This window comes from Agelaius tricolor, unplaced genomic scaffold, assembly GCF_023055355.1.
Source record: "Agelaius tricolor isolate 1412-34295 unplaced genomic scaffold, bAgeTri1.0.p SCAF_28, whole genome shotgun sequence".
Taxonomy (NCBI): Eukaryota; Metazoa; Chordata; class Aves; order Passeriformes; family Icteridae; genus Agelaius; species Agelaius tricolor.
Genome location: NW_027269288.1, coordinates 6,981,993 through 6,995,820, shown reverse-complemented (window position 1 = coordinate 6,995,820; position 13,828 = coordinate 6,981,993). Strand labels below are relative to the sequence as shown.

At 48.4% G+C, this 13,828-nt stretch overlaps 1 protein-coding gene across 2 annotated transcripts in view; it reads left to right on the top strand.

Moving 5' to 3' along the window:
• SKI (SKI proto-oncogene) overlaps window positions 1-13,495 on the top strand; it is a 103,114-nt gene extending 89,619 nt beyond the window's left edge. For both annotated transcript variants that reach the window (XM_071448778.1, XM_071448777.1), the window contains 6 exons: window positions 1,737-1,862; window positions 2,326-2,441; window positions 3,781-4,064; window positions 4,441-4,742; window positions 6,605-6,835; window positions 8,755-13,495. In XM_071448778.1, the coding sequence (XP_071304879.1) occupies window positions 1,737-1,862; window positions 2,326-2,441; window positions 3,781-4,064; window positions 4,441-4,742; window positions 6,605-6,835; window positions 8,755-8,943 (1,248 nt within the window). In that variant the 3' untranslated portion in view covers window positions 8,944-13,495. The remainder of the gene's footprint in view (window positions 1-1,736; window positions 1,863-2,325; window positions 2,442-3,780; window positions 4,065-4,440; window positions 4,743-6,604; window positions 6,836-8,754) is intronic.
• The last annotated feature ends 333 nt before the right edge of the window (window positions 13,496-13,828 follow it).

Genomic DNA, 13,828 nt, shown 5'->3' with positions numbered 1-13,828 from the left:
GCAGGCTGAGTCCCCTCCCCACACAGCTCCTGTCCCCAGTGGCTCGGGCTGGGATCAGCAGCCCCTTGCCAAATGCCTTTCCCATGCTGTCACTAATTCTGCACAGGCAGCATCTCCCAGAGCAAAAGCAAATCTTTTCCAGTGCATTGTGCTGTGTTTTCTAGAGAAGGGCTCAGGAATGCCCTTTCCTCGCTGGGTCTGAGGGGAGGCCCCGTGCCCTGGCTGGGCAGGAGGCAGCCCTGGGGAAGCCTGAAGCTGTGCCCAGAGAATCTGCTGCAAATCCCATGGAGCTGGAATTTGGCACTGGCACGGGCTAATTTTGTCCTGGGGGTTGCACACACACACCCCCACACCCCTCCCAGGTCATCCTCCTTCATCTGCTGTGCATGGAAAGCTGCCCCAGGCTCCCCAGTGCCAGGGAATGCTGTGCTGAGCCCTCCAGGCCTGGCAGGGCAGAGGGGGTGATGCCAGACGGGCTGGCAGGGGCTGCACAGTGATCTGCCCTGCTCCCATGGGGTCAGCAGGCTCTGCATGGACTGAGGCTGGAACTTCCTCCTCATCAGGGAGAGCTCTTGGGTGGAGAGGCCTGAGAAGGGCATTTGGACAATTCTGGAGGTGCTTTTCAGGTAAATCGTTTCAATCACAGTGCTCAGGGTTCAGTATCAGCTGGAGAAGGAGCCTCTGAGTTCGCAGCTGAAGGTGCCTTGAGGGGACTGATTTTCAGAACACATTGGTAAACGAGGTCCTTCCTGTCACTGGGCTCCCAGGATATTGCCAGCCCAGATTCTCCAGACACACCTGGATCAACACTTGTTTGCCCACAGAAATCACGGTGAAGTGAAAGGATGAAACAAATGAATGCAAATATGAGCAATTATTAATGACTGCAGTGTGGTTCTGCCACCCTTCTGGGAGCCAGGCTGGGTGGGAATGGGGAAAGGTGGAGAGTGCAGAACTGCAAAAAGACACAAAAAGGAATGGAAACAGGGGTGGGATGTTTCTTTTATTGTTTCTGGTCATGATGCAGCGCAAGGTCCAGAACCTTCTCCCTCCCTGCTGTGAGAGGTGTTTGTACTGGCAGCCCTTCAAGCTGGTATCCCCAGTGCACCAGTTAAACCAGTAGTTACCAATTTTTTTGCAAGCCACGCTGGGACTGTAGGAATTTTATTCCTTCACAGTGTTGAAGGAAAGGGATTTTGCTTGCCAAAGGACTTTCTTATGCTTGAGGATGATTTATGGGCCAAGCTGAGCCACTTGTGGAAAAGGCAAAGCAGCTCTTGGCAGCACCCCCAGAATCCACTGCAGCTGTGGGGTAGTGAAGTCATCGGCATAACAACCACTGCAAACAGAATAACAAAGTCTGTTCTGTTCTCGTTTAAAATAATCTTTCCAGTTCAGCAACCACATTAAACTTACCTTTCTGCATGCAAAAATCATAAAAGGCTGATAGTTCTCTTCAGCTTGGAGCAGTGTCTCCCTTTGATCAGTGCCCATCTCTCCTGTGCCACGCACACTTGACCCGAGTGTCTCCCATGGAGGAGTGAAGTGTGTTATGTCACAGTCTGTGTCTGCCCCTTGTTTGCACTCCTTTGTTTGGCCTTACATTTGAAAAAAGAAGAAAAACATCCAGAGTTTCTTCCTCCTAAATAACAAAATTTGCTTTTGCTTTATAACTTGTTTCTAAGCTGATTGCAAAATGAGGAATCTGACTTTGATTTTTTTGGTCTTTGTTTCAGGTCTCTTCAGATCCTCCTGCTTCCAAAAAGCCCAAAATAGATGACTCTGCTTCCCAATCTCCAGCTTCTTCTGAGAAGGAGAAACAATCCAGTTGGTTACGGTCCTTATCCAGTTCATCTAATAAGGTGATTGTTGAATATTTTGTAATCAAGAGAGATCAAATTGGCACAAAGCATCACTCTACTGAGACCAGAGGAGAAAATGAGGGAAAGAACATGCCCAGGGTTTCTAAATTAGTAACATTCCCATCCTTTTCCTAGTCAGCATTGAGCTACACAGTCCCCCCAGATTCCTTGTCACCCTCCAGTGCTCATTGACCTGGATTGTGCCAGGGAAGTAAGGAATTCCCTTGTGCCTTTGAGGTACAGGAATCCTGCAAGGCTCAGGATTTGTTTGTGGCTCTTTGTGATCCCTCCAAACCGCAGCCAAACCCACGAGGGCCAGCAGAACCCCTGAGCAGGGAGGTCGTGGCCAGTGGGGAGCAGCTGTGGGACTGACTGAGGGTGCCCTGGGCAGCCCCAGGTCCCCTGTGGGGGGGACTGATGCTTTCAGAGGTTGTGGGGTCACTGGTGTCCTGTGTGTCCCCAGAGCATCGGCTGTGTGCACCCCCGGCAGCGCCTCTCCGCCTTCCGGCCCTGGTCCCCCGCGGTGTCTGCCAGCGAGAAGGAGCTCTCCAGCCACCTGCCCGCCCTCATCCGGGACAGGTAGGGACACAGGCCTGGGACAGGGGCTGCCAGCTGCCCCTGCGTTTGTCCCCGTGCTCGCTCACAGCCTTTGCAGCTGCAGGGTTTTGTCTGCAGAAAGGAAACACAAGAAGCGCTGCTGGTTTGTGCGTGAAGGGGTTAAAGGTGGCACCCGCCATAGAAGGGGAGGGTGGAGGCTGCTGGGACACCTGGGGGTGCAGCCAATGTTCAGGATGGGGTCCCTGGGGTCCTGGCAGGGGTCAGGGAGGTGCAGCCATTGCCAGGCTCCTGGCCCAGCCCAGCTCCATCCTCTCCCCTCGCCACCGTGCCAGGGAGACCGGGGGGCAGCAGAGATTCCCCAGAGCCTCTGGGGGCCCTGGCTCCTCAGCCTGTCAGACCTGCCCAGACACCAACCAGGCTCTGCTCTTGGAGAGGAGCAGCCCCGAGTGAGTCACCCACAGCAGGTGGGACCTCGGTGTCACCCTGAGAGCAGAAAGTCCCAGGGCAGTTCCACAGCCCTGGGCCAGACTGGAGCTGTGCACTCTGAAAAAGCTCAGGGCCAGGTTTCTGCCTGAGGGTGATGATTTCTTTGGAAAGTTTGACTTAAGTGACCAGGTGTTTTTAGGGAATATTATGGAGAACATATTGTGCTGCCCTTATGAATAAGTTTCTTAGAAGCTGTGGGGATTGATTTTTAAAAAAGGAAAATAGAAGGGAAAATGTCTATCAGCATATTCTGATTTTTAAACTAGGTAGGGAGAGAAGTGGTGTAAGTGTCCTTGTCCACCTACAACAGCTCCAGGAGAAATCTTAACTGATACCACATCATGTTATAGGTGCTAAATTGAAGTTACAAAGTCTTTGCTCTACATTTGCAAAATTCCATGTATTTGATGTCATGTTAATGCTCCCTTTTAACACCAAGGTTTAACCAAAGGTCTGTTGGTTGTGGTTTTACACATGGACACTCAGGTGTGTGTCAGAATCACAGAGGCACAAGGAGATGCTTTTCCACTCCATGGTTTTCCTTAAGGAAGTGCTGGTTTGAGTTTACAAAACTTTTGTGGATAGACACAAATCCAGCTGTGCAGTTGGTTAAAACAGCAGTGCCATGAAGAGCAGAGGAAACAGCTTTAGGCCTTTTAGGCTCTGGGAGGTCTCATCTCCTTGGTGCTCCTGGGATGGGATCCCTGGGTTTAATGAGGGCAAAGCACTGAACAGTGCCACGGGCAGGTTCTCAGCTGGTGGAAATCAGTGGGATTCACTGGGGGTGTTTGCAGTGTGACTCTGGAGTGGGAAGCTCTCCAAAGCCAGGACTGTGACCATTTTCTCCTCCTTCTGCCCCCCCCCCCCAAACCAGCTTTTACTCCTACAAGAGCTTTGAGAGCGCCGTGGCCCCCAACGTGGCCCTGGCCCCTCCAGCCCAGCAGAAGATGGTGAGCAACCCCCCCTGTGCCACGGTGGTGTCCCGGGGCAGCGAGGCCCTGGGCTCAGGGCAGCCCAGGAAGAGGAAACACGGCCCCGAGCACTCGGCTGTGCCCGAGGCCGCCGCCGCCGCCGCCACCGCCGCCACCGCGGCCACCACGGCCCCCGAGGAGGACAAGGAGTCAGAGGCAGAGATTGAAGTAGAAACCAGGGAAGAGTGTAAGTGACACTTGTGGCTGCCTTTGTTTGGGTTGGGGTTTTTGCAGCGGTTCCTGTGCAGTTTCTGTGGGGTTTAAATGGAATTGTGGAAGCCCAGTGCCTCCATGGTACCTTTGTGACATGAGGTGCAGTCACAGTTCAAACAAATTGAACTCAGTCCCTTAAGTCAAGGTTGCATTTTCATCATTTTTCAAGTATCAAAGTATAAAATGAGTAGGTTTTTAATTTCCTTTCCTATTTAAAATTGATTATCAAGTGTCTCTGTACAAAAGGGCCTCAGCACATTTTGAGCTGTATAATACATATACGAGCTGTATATAATTATGTCTCAATTATTGACATTTCAAAATTAATTTTCAATGTTTCTTTTTTCCAGTCACCTCCTCCTTATCCTCGCTCTCCTCCCCATCCTTCACCTCCTCCAGCTCTGCCAAGGACATGAGCTCCCCTGGGATGCAGCCCCCAGCCCCTGTCAACAGCTCCTACGAGGTGGCTGCACACCCTGACCCCCACAGCAGCGGGCTGGAGGCTGAGCTGGAGCACCTCAGGCAGGCCCTGGACAGTGGCCTGGACACAAAAGAAGCCAAAGAGAAGTTCCTGCACGAGGTGGTGAAGATGAGGGTGAAGCAGGAGGAGAAGCTGAACGCTGCCCTGCAGGCCAAGCGCAGCCTGCACCAGGTAAGGCTGCCCTGCCCTGCCAGGTACAGCCCAGCAGGGAGCTCTGGAAAAGGAATTGCCTCATTTTTCCCAAATAGCAACAGCCTTTCCTGGGGCTCTGTTTGTAAATCCAGCCGGGAAACCAAAGCACAGGAACCAGTCTTATGTTTTTAAGCTTGCCACCTGTTTTTCCTTGGGTTATAAATCCATGGTTACCAAAATCAACATCTTTTCATTACTGAAAAAATCTTGTAGTCCAGCAGAGTTTATTTTGTTTTCATTTCACTGAACAGGAAACATTTCTGGAGGCTTTAGCTGGAGTTTAAAGGCTCTGTGAGGGAGGGTGTTCCTGGGACACGGCCACAGCTGAACTGAGGCCTTTGTCAGGCATCCCACTGGCCACACTGCCGAGCTTCAGGCAGGGAAGCAGCTCCTTCTTTCTGGAATAAATAAGGAATTCCTGGATGCATCAGTGTGTCCATGGTCAGGCAGGGCTGCAGGGCTCAGTGATGGGGGAACTGGCTTTTATTTGAGCTGGGGTAAAAAGAGTGCAGGGAAATAGAAGGGGGAGCCAGCGTGGAAGATTTGTGTGTCCTCTTTGAATATTTGGTGTGGAGCTGTTCCCAAGCTGGGGCTGGAATCCATGGGATGGAGTAAATAAGGGCCTGGTTTGAGACACAAAACCCCAGTGATGCTCTCTTTTTTAGTTACCCTGAGCAAATTGCTTAATTCCTTTGTGTTCCAGTAAATCTGTGTTTTATTTTATGTATTTAAGAGTAAACATTTATGCATAATGTGTGTGTGTGTGTGTGTACTTCCAGGGGCTGTGTGTGCATTTCCAGGGGCTGTGTGTGCATTTCCAGGGGCTGTGTGTGTATTTCCAGAGGTTCTGGGTACTTCCAGGGGCTGTGTGTGTGTTTCCAGAGGCATGGCCAGGCTAACTTCCAGCCTGGCTGGGAAGTGAGATTGTCAAAAGAGTGAATTTCCCATGACCCTGCAGTGCTACTTCACAGCAACAAGGGCTGGAGGGTTTGACTCGGACAGGGAGGAAATGCTGCTTCTGGGGGAAAAAATAGATCTTTAGTTTCTGATTTAACCATTTAGGAAGCGTGAGCCACATCTCTGTGCTTGCTGTGAACGAGTATTTTAACAATTTATGGGTTTCTTCCTCTGTACCTTGAAGGTTCCTTATCATTATCACTTCAATTAATGGTTCCCTCATGGATTTGAGATTCCAAGGCAGCAGCTCCCAGCCTGGACAGGGGGAGTGGCAGTTCCCAGAGCAAAATGTGGTTTCCATTCAGCTTCAGGTTTTAGCCTAGAGTTTTCCAGCTCTTGTGACTGAGCAGTCCAGGAGTCTTGGGGCTCACCCCAGTCACCTACAGCACCCCAGAGCTAGGAAAGACACAGTTTGTGTTCTGTCCTTGCCTTGAGTGGATTTTGGGTGGGGGCTTGATAAAATGGAGCTGATTTCTGGTGTCCTGTTGAGCTCTGCTGTACACAAAGGACGCTCAGAACTGCACTTTGCACGTTGTGCATCTTCAGAGCCTTCAGCTCCAGCCCAGGCACTGCAGTCGGGTGGTTTGGAACGTGGAGCTGGTGCTGGAGCTCTCTCCAACTGCAGTTCATCTTTATTCAGGCCCAGATGGTCGCAGCTATTCTGCTTGACAAAGCAAAATGGGGCTGTAGCGCTGAGGTTTTTGTTATCCTGGGCTTCGGGGTAGCTGGAGTGCAGGAACTCCACGGGATTTAAAGGAGAAGGGCTCGTGCAGAGTTCAGAGCGGGGTTTGGCCGTGGGCTGCCTCGGTCACCACCAGCAGGAGGTGGGAATGTGGTTTGGATGGCTTCCCTCGCGCTCACTCCTCACCTGCCTCTGTGTCCAGGAGCTGGAGTTCCTGAGAGTGGCCAAGAAGGAGAAGCTGAGGGAAGCGACGGAGGCCAAGCGCAACCTGCGGAAGGAGATCGAGCGCCTGCGGGCCGAGAACGAGAAGAAGATGAAGGAGGCGAACGAGTCTCGGATCCGGCTGAAGCGGGAGCTGGAGCAGGCGCGGCAGATCCGCGTGTGTGACAAGGGCTGCGAGGCCGGCAGGCTCCGGGCCAAGTACTCAGCACAGGTGAGGCCCTGCGGGGCTGGAGCAGCTCCTCAGCTCCCTCCTGCTGCCCCCTGCCAGGCGCTGCTCCCAGCCCTGCTCTGAGCTGGGACAGGCATCGACAGAGGGCAGGAGGGCAGAAAATGGGGCCTGAATTTAAACCCATCCCATGCACCTGCCACAGAGGTGCCCCCCCTTTAGCTCCCTCAAACATAGCCCTCAAAAGCTTCTGTTTAACAAACTCTAATTTGTGTGCATTTATATGTACTTCAAATACTTTACATAGTTTACCACAGCACTGAAAAGCTCGTGGCAGAGGGAATTCCAGGAGTGCAGGAGCAGCCTGTGGTGAGACCCAGGTGCTCCTGGAGGGAGGAGCTGCAGGTCCCTGGCGTGGTGGCTTTAAGGGAGGAGGGGAAGAGCAGAAGCCAAGCTCGCAATCTCCAGGGCTCTGATAAGGGGAAGGGGAGTGGCCGCCTGCTCCTGCTGAGACACGTCTGGCCAGGAGCAGGAAATGATGTGGGGCTTCCTCTCAGCATCACAGGATGTCTCACTGATAAGGGGTGTCCAGACTAAACAGAGCCTCCCTGGGGCTGCTACGCTGGGCGTTCCCCCAGGGCCCTGGGGAGCAGCACCAGGGCAGCTGAACACGGCCTGGGCTGGGCTTGGGGGCTCAGGGGTGTCCTGGGGGTGACTCTGTGACCCTGGGCATTCTCAGTCTCTTAATGCATTCCCTCCTTTAAGTTTAAAGGCTAATAATCCCCTCAAAAAGAACTCAAGTAGCCAATTATTCCAATTATTCCTCTTTTCTGAGGCCAGGCCTGGCAGGTTGGCAGTGTCCCCTGCAGCAACCCCTGTCACAGCCACCCGAGCCCCCAGAGCGGTCCCTGGGCAAAGGGCACCTGGCAGCTTCTGTTCTGTGGCTGGCACAGCTGGTAACAAAACTCCTGTGAGTAACTCACTCCCAGGACTCAATTTTATAAGATGTCATTGTAACTTAAGTCTTGAGAAATTTTAAAATAAAGCTTTATACACCCTTGTAGCTACAGCTTGGGGTGCAAGAGGAAGTTGGTCACGTATTATTTTTGAGGAAACCGCAGTTCTCTAGACAGGCTCAGTCTGACAGAAACAGCATCAGGCCAGGGTGGGAGAAGACAAAAGAGTCAGGGTGGAAATGCCTCTGTGTAGGCTTAAAGTATTAAATGCTTAATGCCCATTGAGGAGCTGTGGTTTATGCCTTCCTTTTTCTTACCTTGATACTGAAATCCAAACATGGATGGGGGAGGTTTACCTGCATTTTAGCCCAAAATATTGGAGGTTTCCCTTCCTTGTTAAGTGGCAGTCTTTGCTGACTGCTGACATTTCCTTTCATGCTGGGTGCTGTTTCTGGTATTTGCACCTTCCGGTCCTGGGGGTTTTCTCTGCCTTTTCTGTCAGAAAGTACCAAACAGGGAGGTCAGGGAGCAGGTCAGGTCCTGCTGGGAGCAGAGTGGGGACACTGCAGGGCTTTTATCCATAGCTGGGAAGGCCTGACCCATCAGCAGCCAAGGCCCTTTCTGGTCACTTCCATTAACAATCGTTGTAAAAGAGCTGAAAGTGAATCCCCTGTGCCAACACCTGGGGTTTGCTTTGCTGAGCTGCTGTCACTGCCTAAAGAAATAACAGCCATGCTTGAAGCAGTGACCAGATTCTGTGGCACTAAGGAATTCTTGAACTGTTTCTTAACCTTCCTTTCTGGAGCTGGAGTCACTGGGAATGTTTAGGTTTCAAAGCTAAGCAGGGACTGTACTGCAGCAGTGTATGGAAAAAAGGAACAGGGAATTCCTTCCTCAAGCTTGATAATCCTGTGCCTGGAGTAGACATTGTGGTGCCCCCCTGGCCCCGTGCAAGGTCTGGGGGAGGGCTCTGTGTCCCACAGCCCTGTCTGTGTGTCTGTCCCGCAGATCGAGGACCTGCAGGTGAAGCTGCAGCACGCCGAGGCCGACCGGGAGCAGCTCCGCGCCGACCTCCTGCACGAGCGCGAGGCCCGGGAGCACCTGGAGAAGGTGGTCAAGGAACTTCAGGAACAGCTGTGGCCTAAAGCCAGCAGCCAGCCCAGCAGTGAGAGCACCTCGAGCCCCATGGAGAACTGACCCCTCATCCCCAGCACAGGGAGGGAGAGAGTGGGACTGGGAGTGCACGTGTGAGTAGTGGTGTCCTGGCACACACTTTAGGAATATGGATTCTCAGTAGCTGGAAGGCAAATGTTGTTACTCTCTAGAACAGAAGCACTGAATTCCGCCTCTTTTTTTCCCAATCCATATAGCACAACATCTTACTGTGCCTAGAAAACACAAAGTGTTTGTAAACAAAATACTTTTAAGTCCACAGCAAATTTTCTACTGGCAAACTCTAAGCAAAGCAGTGTGGTCCAGCTGAACCCGGAGTCCAAGGTGAGCACGGCAGTGGCTTTGTGTTCTCCTGCCTGTTGGAACATTTTGGAATTTAAAAACAAACCGACTTTTCTTATAAGCTATTTAAAAGAATTCATTACACAGACTTGGTATTAAAAAAAAAAAATTAACGAGATTTTTATAATGAACCTTTAAAAGCAAAACAAAAAAAAAAAGACAAAAAATAAAAAACCTTCGATGCACAATTTTTAATGACTTTATAGGCTTTGGGATTCTTTGTGCAGAAGCCCCTCTTGGTGATGATGCCATCCATGTCAGGAGCAGTTTTCCAGCCATCTCAGAAGCCATCGCGGTTCCATCCCGTCACGTGGGTGTAGGAGAAGTTCAGAGTGCTTTTCCAAGTTGATTTTTTTCCTTAGAATGAATTATGTCCATTTCCTGCCCTGGACACAGGAAGAAGGGAAGCTGCAGGAGTGTGCAGGGGATGAGGGGAGCAGAAGGGGTTGGGTTGAGAGCCCCAGCCCAGCCCCACAGACCCCCCTGTGTTCAGAGACTTCACCCAGGAGCACGTCAGCCTTGGGAAAAGAAAGAGAGAAAGAAGAAAGGAAGGAAATGGATGATCAGTTGGTAGAGGAACAAAGCAGAGACATCTGTGTGTTGAAGTCATTCTGAAATCTTCAGCTTTCAGTTTTCTGGAAAACTCATCTTGTTGCACCATCTTACCATGAATTCAGTATTTCCCTGCTTCCATTCCGAACTGTCAGTCAGGATTTCTGTGCCCAAGGAGAGTCCAACGTTGCAGTGTCGGATACTACAGAACAGAAAACCAACATTTTTGCTGCTGTGAATAAGCCTACATCTTTTTTTAAAGACTTTTTTTTGTTTTTAAAAAGAGAAATTACTTTAATTTTGGGATCCAAGCCGCGGCCCCGGGATACAATGCAGCAAACCATCACTGCCTTGGGGGTGGTGCTGAGGTTTTTTATATATATATTTTTTTTTAAACCTGCACTTTGTCAGAATCTTACTCTGCATTTTATTCCCTGTTCCTAAGATGTACATGTCAAGCATTTGAGATTCTGCCCTAACAGCTGTGCAACCCATGAACCCAATCTGCCACCACTGACAGCTCCCGTCAGCGTCCGTGTAAGCAAAGGAGGATCCAGCAGGTCCAGAGTCCCCAGAGCAGGAATTCCCCCTGTGCTGCTGGTTCAGTTAGAACCTGGTTTTGTGGCTGTGTGTGACCCAAGCTGGGGAGCAGCAGAGATGCTCCCAAAAGTGCTTAACAAATAAAGCTGGTGCTTTACTGATCAGGAGAAAATGAATTTTCACCCATAAACACTCACCTCTGACACGCTCAAGCAAGTGAAAATGTGATCTGGGGCTGCAGATGTGCCTTCCAGCTCATTTTTCCTCTCAGCATCTTCTCTAGGTGATGCTGACACTTTTTTTACCTTAAAGAATAATAATAATAATAAAATAAAAAAAAAAAAGGAAAAAAAAGAGAACCCCCTATGCATCATCATACCCAGAGTTATTCTAAAAGAAGAAACATATTTCCAGTAATCTTTATTTGCTTTTGGACATTAATGCAAACTATGTAAGCTTCAAAATTATTTCCCAGTAGACAGAAAGCGGCTTCCAATCCTAAAATTATGGTATTTACTTACAGTACATTAGAGAGATTTTTTTTTTTTTTTAAACAAGAGCTGTTTGCTTGAAACCATTATAGTAACCATTATAGTAACTGTGAGCATTAACAAAGAAGTTCATATATATGTTTTAGGTACAAAAAAGAAGAAATATGAAAGGAGTGGAATTACTGGGACAATGTAAAACTGTTGGGAGCAAGAAACAGTCACACCAAGTCAATGACCTGAACCTGTCTGTGGATACAGGGGTTGGCCCTTGTGTGTTTGGGATACTGGAGACTGGCTCTAGGTGCAGCTCTCCTTCTAAAGTGCAATGCAAAAGGAATTTTGATTATGCTTGAGCAGGTTTTGTTTTTGTTTTTGTTTTTTTTTTAATGTGGGGTTTTATTTTCTTTGTATGTTTTTTTTTCTGCGATTATTAAATCATATGCATGGATTAAACTCTGCCATATAGTCATTAATGGGCATTATTACTGTCTTATGTAAAGGGGTTCTTTTGTTATGCAGTATGCAGAAAAATGTTCTCAGCCTTATGATTTCCAGATCTGTATTATCCACTTATTTCTTCAAGGGAAACTAAACAAGTGTAGCTGTAGCTGATCATTTTTGTGCATTTCAAGTCCCTTGTGCTCTGCTTTACTGCCGTGTTGGGAACCACACAGAGAACAGACCCCGCTCCTGTGGCGGCTCATGGAAGCCTGGCTTTGGAAATTTTGCTTATTTGGGTTTTTCCCCCCGTTCTGTAATGGTTTCTCTCCCTTTATAACCCCCAAAAAATAGCAACATGTCCATGTCCAGCTGTTGTCTGCCAGGAAAAGCCACTCACCTGAGCACAACGTGAGTTTTCTCTCTGTGCCCAGGGAAATGCAGTCACTCACTGGGTGTGAGGCTCCCACGCTCCTGAAGGAAGGAAATTGCAGAAAGAAGCAGAACAGTGAAATATTCAATCAGCACCGAGCAGCCTCACCTGTGCTGCACAGGTAAAGGGCCCCAGGGCAGCACAGAGCCTCCAGAGCAGAATTCCAGCTGGGGCTTTCCTCTCTGCCCCACTCCCAGCACTCCATGCAGGGCCATACCTGCAGTGAACTCACCCCAAACTCCCTAGGATTTGTCCCTTGGGAGTGAAAAGCCATTTCTATCAATTAACATTTAAAATCATGAAGAGAAATACGGTGCAAGAAGAGCAGGAACAAACATTCTCCAGCAGCAGCCACTGCCCGGGAGCGGCTGGCAGGGTTGGGGCTGGCTTTAAGCACGGGGCATTTCCTGGCCATGTTTAACAATCAGAGTTGACTCTGCAGGGCAGGGGAGTTGTTCCTGCAGAGTGTGGGGCCGAGTTGGAATCCAGAGCCATCAGCAGCGTCTGTCCCAGCCCCAGGGGCCGATTCTCACCGGGGGGCTCTGCAGAGCGGCCCCCGCCGTGTGAAGGTGCTCGGAGCTCTGGGGTCATTCCTGTGCCTGCAACACCTCAGTAAAGCTGTGAGAGCCCGGCCGTGGAATTCCCTCCTCCCTCCTTCCTTCCTTCCATTCCAGGGACAGGGGCTGCCCCTCCATCCCCATCTTCTGTGCTTTAGTTTCCTTTAAGAAGTTCCAAGGGAGAAGAGGTGTTTCATACAGGCTGTTGACTCTCCCTGTACCTACAAATATATTACTACTTGTATATTCAGTTTAATTACTCCTTGTTTCTATTACTGAACGAAGACTTAACGAAGGGAAAAAAAAAAACCAACAGCAATAACATTCATATCTATGGAGCAGCTAACTCTATACATAATATTCTGCTTTTCAAACAGAACTAGCCAATGTAAAAAAAACATTAAAAGTAAATTCAACATGTAAATACTTTTTTTCATTTTACACTGTTGTATTATAAGTGTATATGGTGTTTACTTTTTCAAAACTCTTTCTTACCTGGTAGTTGTCTTGTTTTATGAGTTGTGTTTTTAACTGAGAAGAACCTTTGCTGTCTGTTAGGAAAAAAACAAAACAAAATCTTTTTGCAAGTTTTCAATGTGGGTTATAACCTTTTCTCCATCATTTGCATTTTATTTGTCCTTATTTTCACTGTAAAGTATTTTATTACCAAAAGGTTGGTTTTTGTTCCATTCTGCCCTCTCAGCAGTCCATGTGTTTTAGAGAGAAGTTTTTTTGTTGGCTTGGTTGTTGTTTTGGTTTTTTTTTTGTTTTGTTTTTTTTTTTAATTGAAAGAACTCACAGAAATGACATTTTTTCAATTGAAGAAAAATAAATCTTTACATTTATAATAGCCAATAGCATTTCAGCACATTTTTGTTATCCTGGTCTCTCCTATGCTGCTGCTAATGACAATATTATGACTTACTCTACTATTCTAGAACTATTTTTATGTAAGTAATGTATGCTTTCTTGTTTATAAATGCCTGATTTAAAAAAAAAATAAGAAAAAAGCTTGGCATATTTATCTATTTCGCTGTGTACCTTGATAGTCCTTTTCCACCCCCTTTTCCACATCCCCTCCCCCTGATGCAGATAATATTGTAAAATAAAGGACTTTATGAGATTATGTATGAAAATAGCTATGCTTATATACCACAGTGACTGAATGTACAGTGTATAGACGCATTACCGAAAATAAAATTGTTTGTCCAGAAAAAAATAAAGAGCTCTGGGATGTTTTTGGAGTTCTCTGTGCTTTGCTGAGGTGCTGCTCCCCCTTTCATGATGATCCCACAGCACCTGGTCCCTGATTTCCTGAGGGCCCAGGAAAAGGACCCTCCCTGAGGCATCATTTAGCACAAATCACTGCTAATAAATAATAATATATAATCATTTAAATAATAAATAAATAATAAAAACTTTTAAGCGTGGACACTGCTGGAAGGAGACTGGAATTCAACTGGGATCCCAGCATTCCACTGCGTGGGGAAAATCTAACACTGAAATTTCTTTGGAATAGTGAGAATTGTAAGCATGGAGAAGTTTGTTCTAGGTCA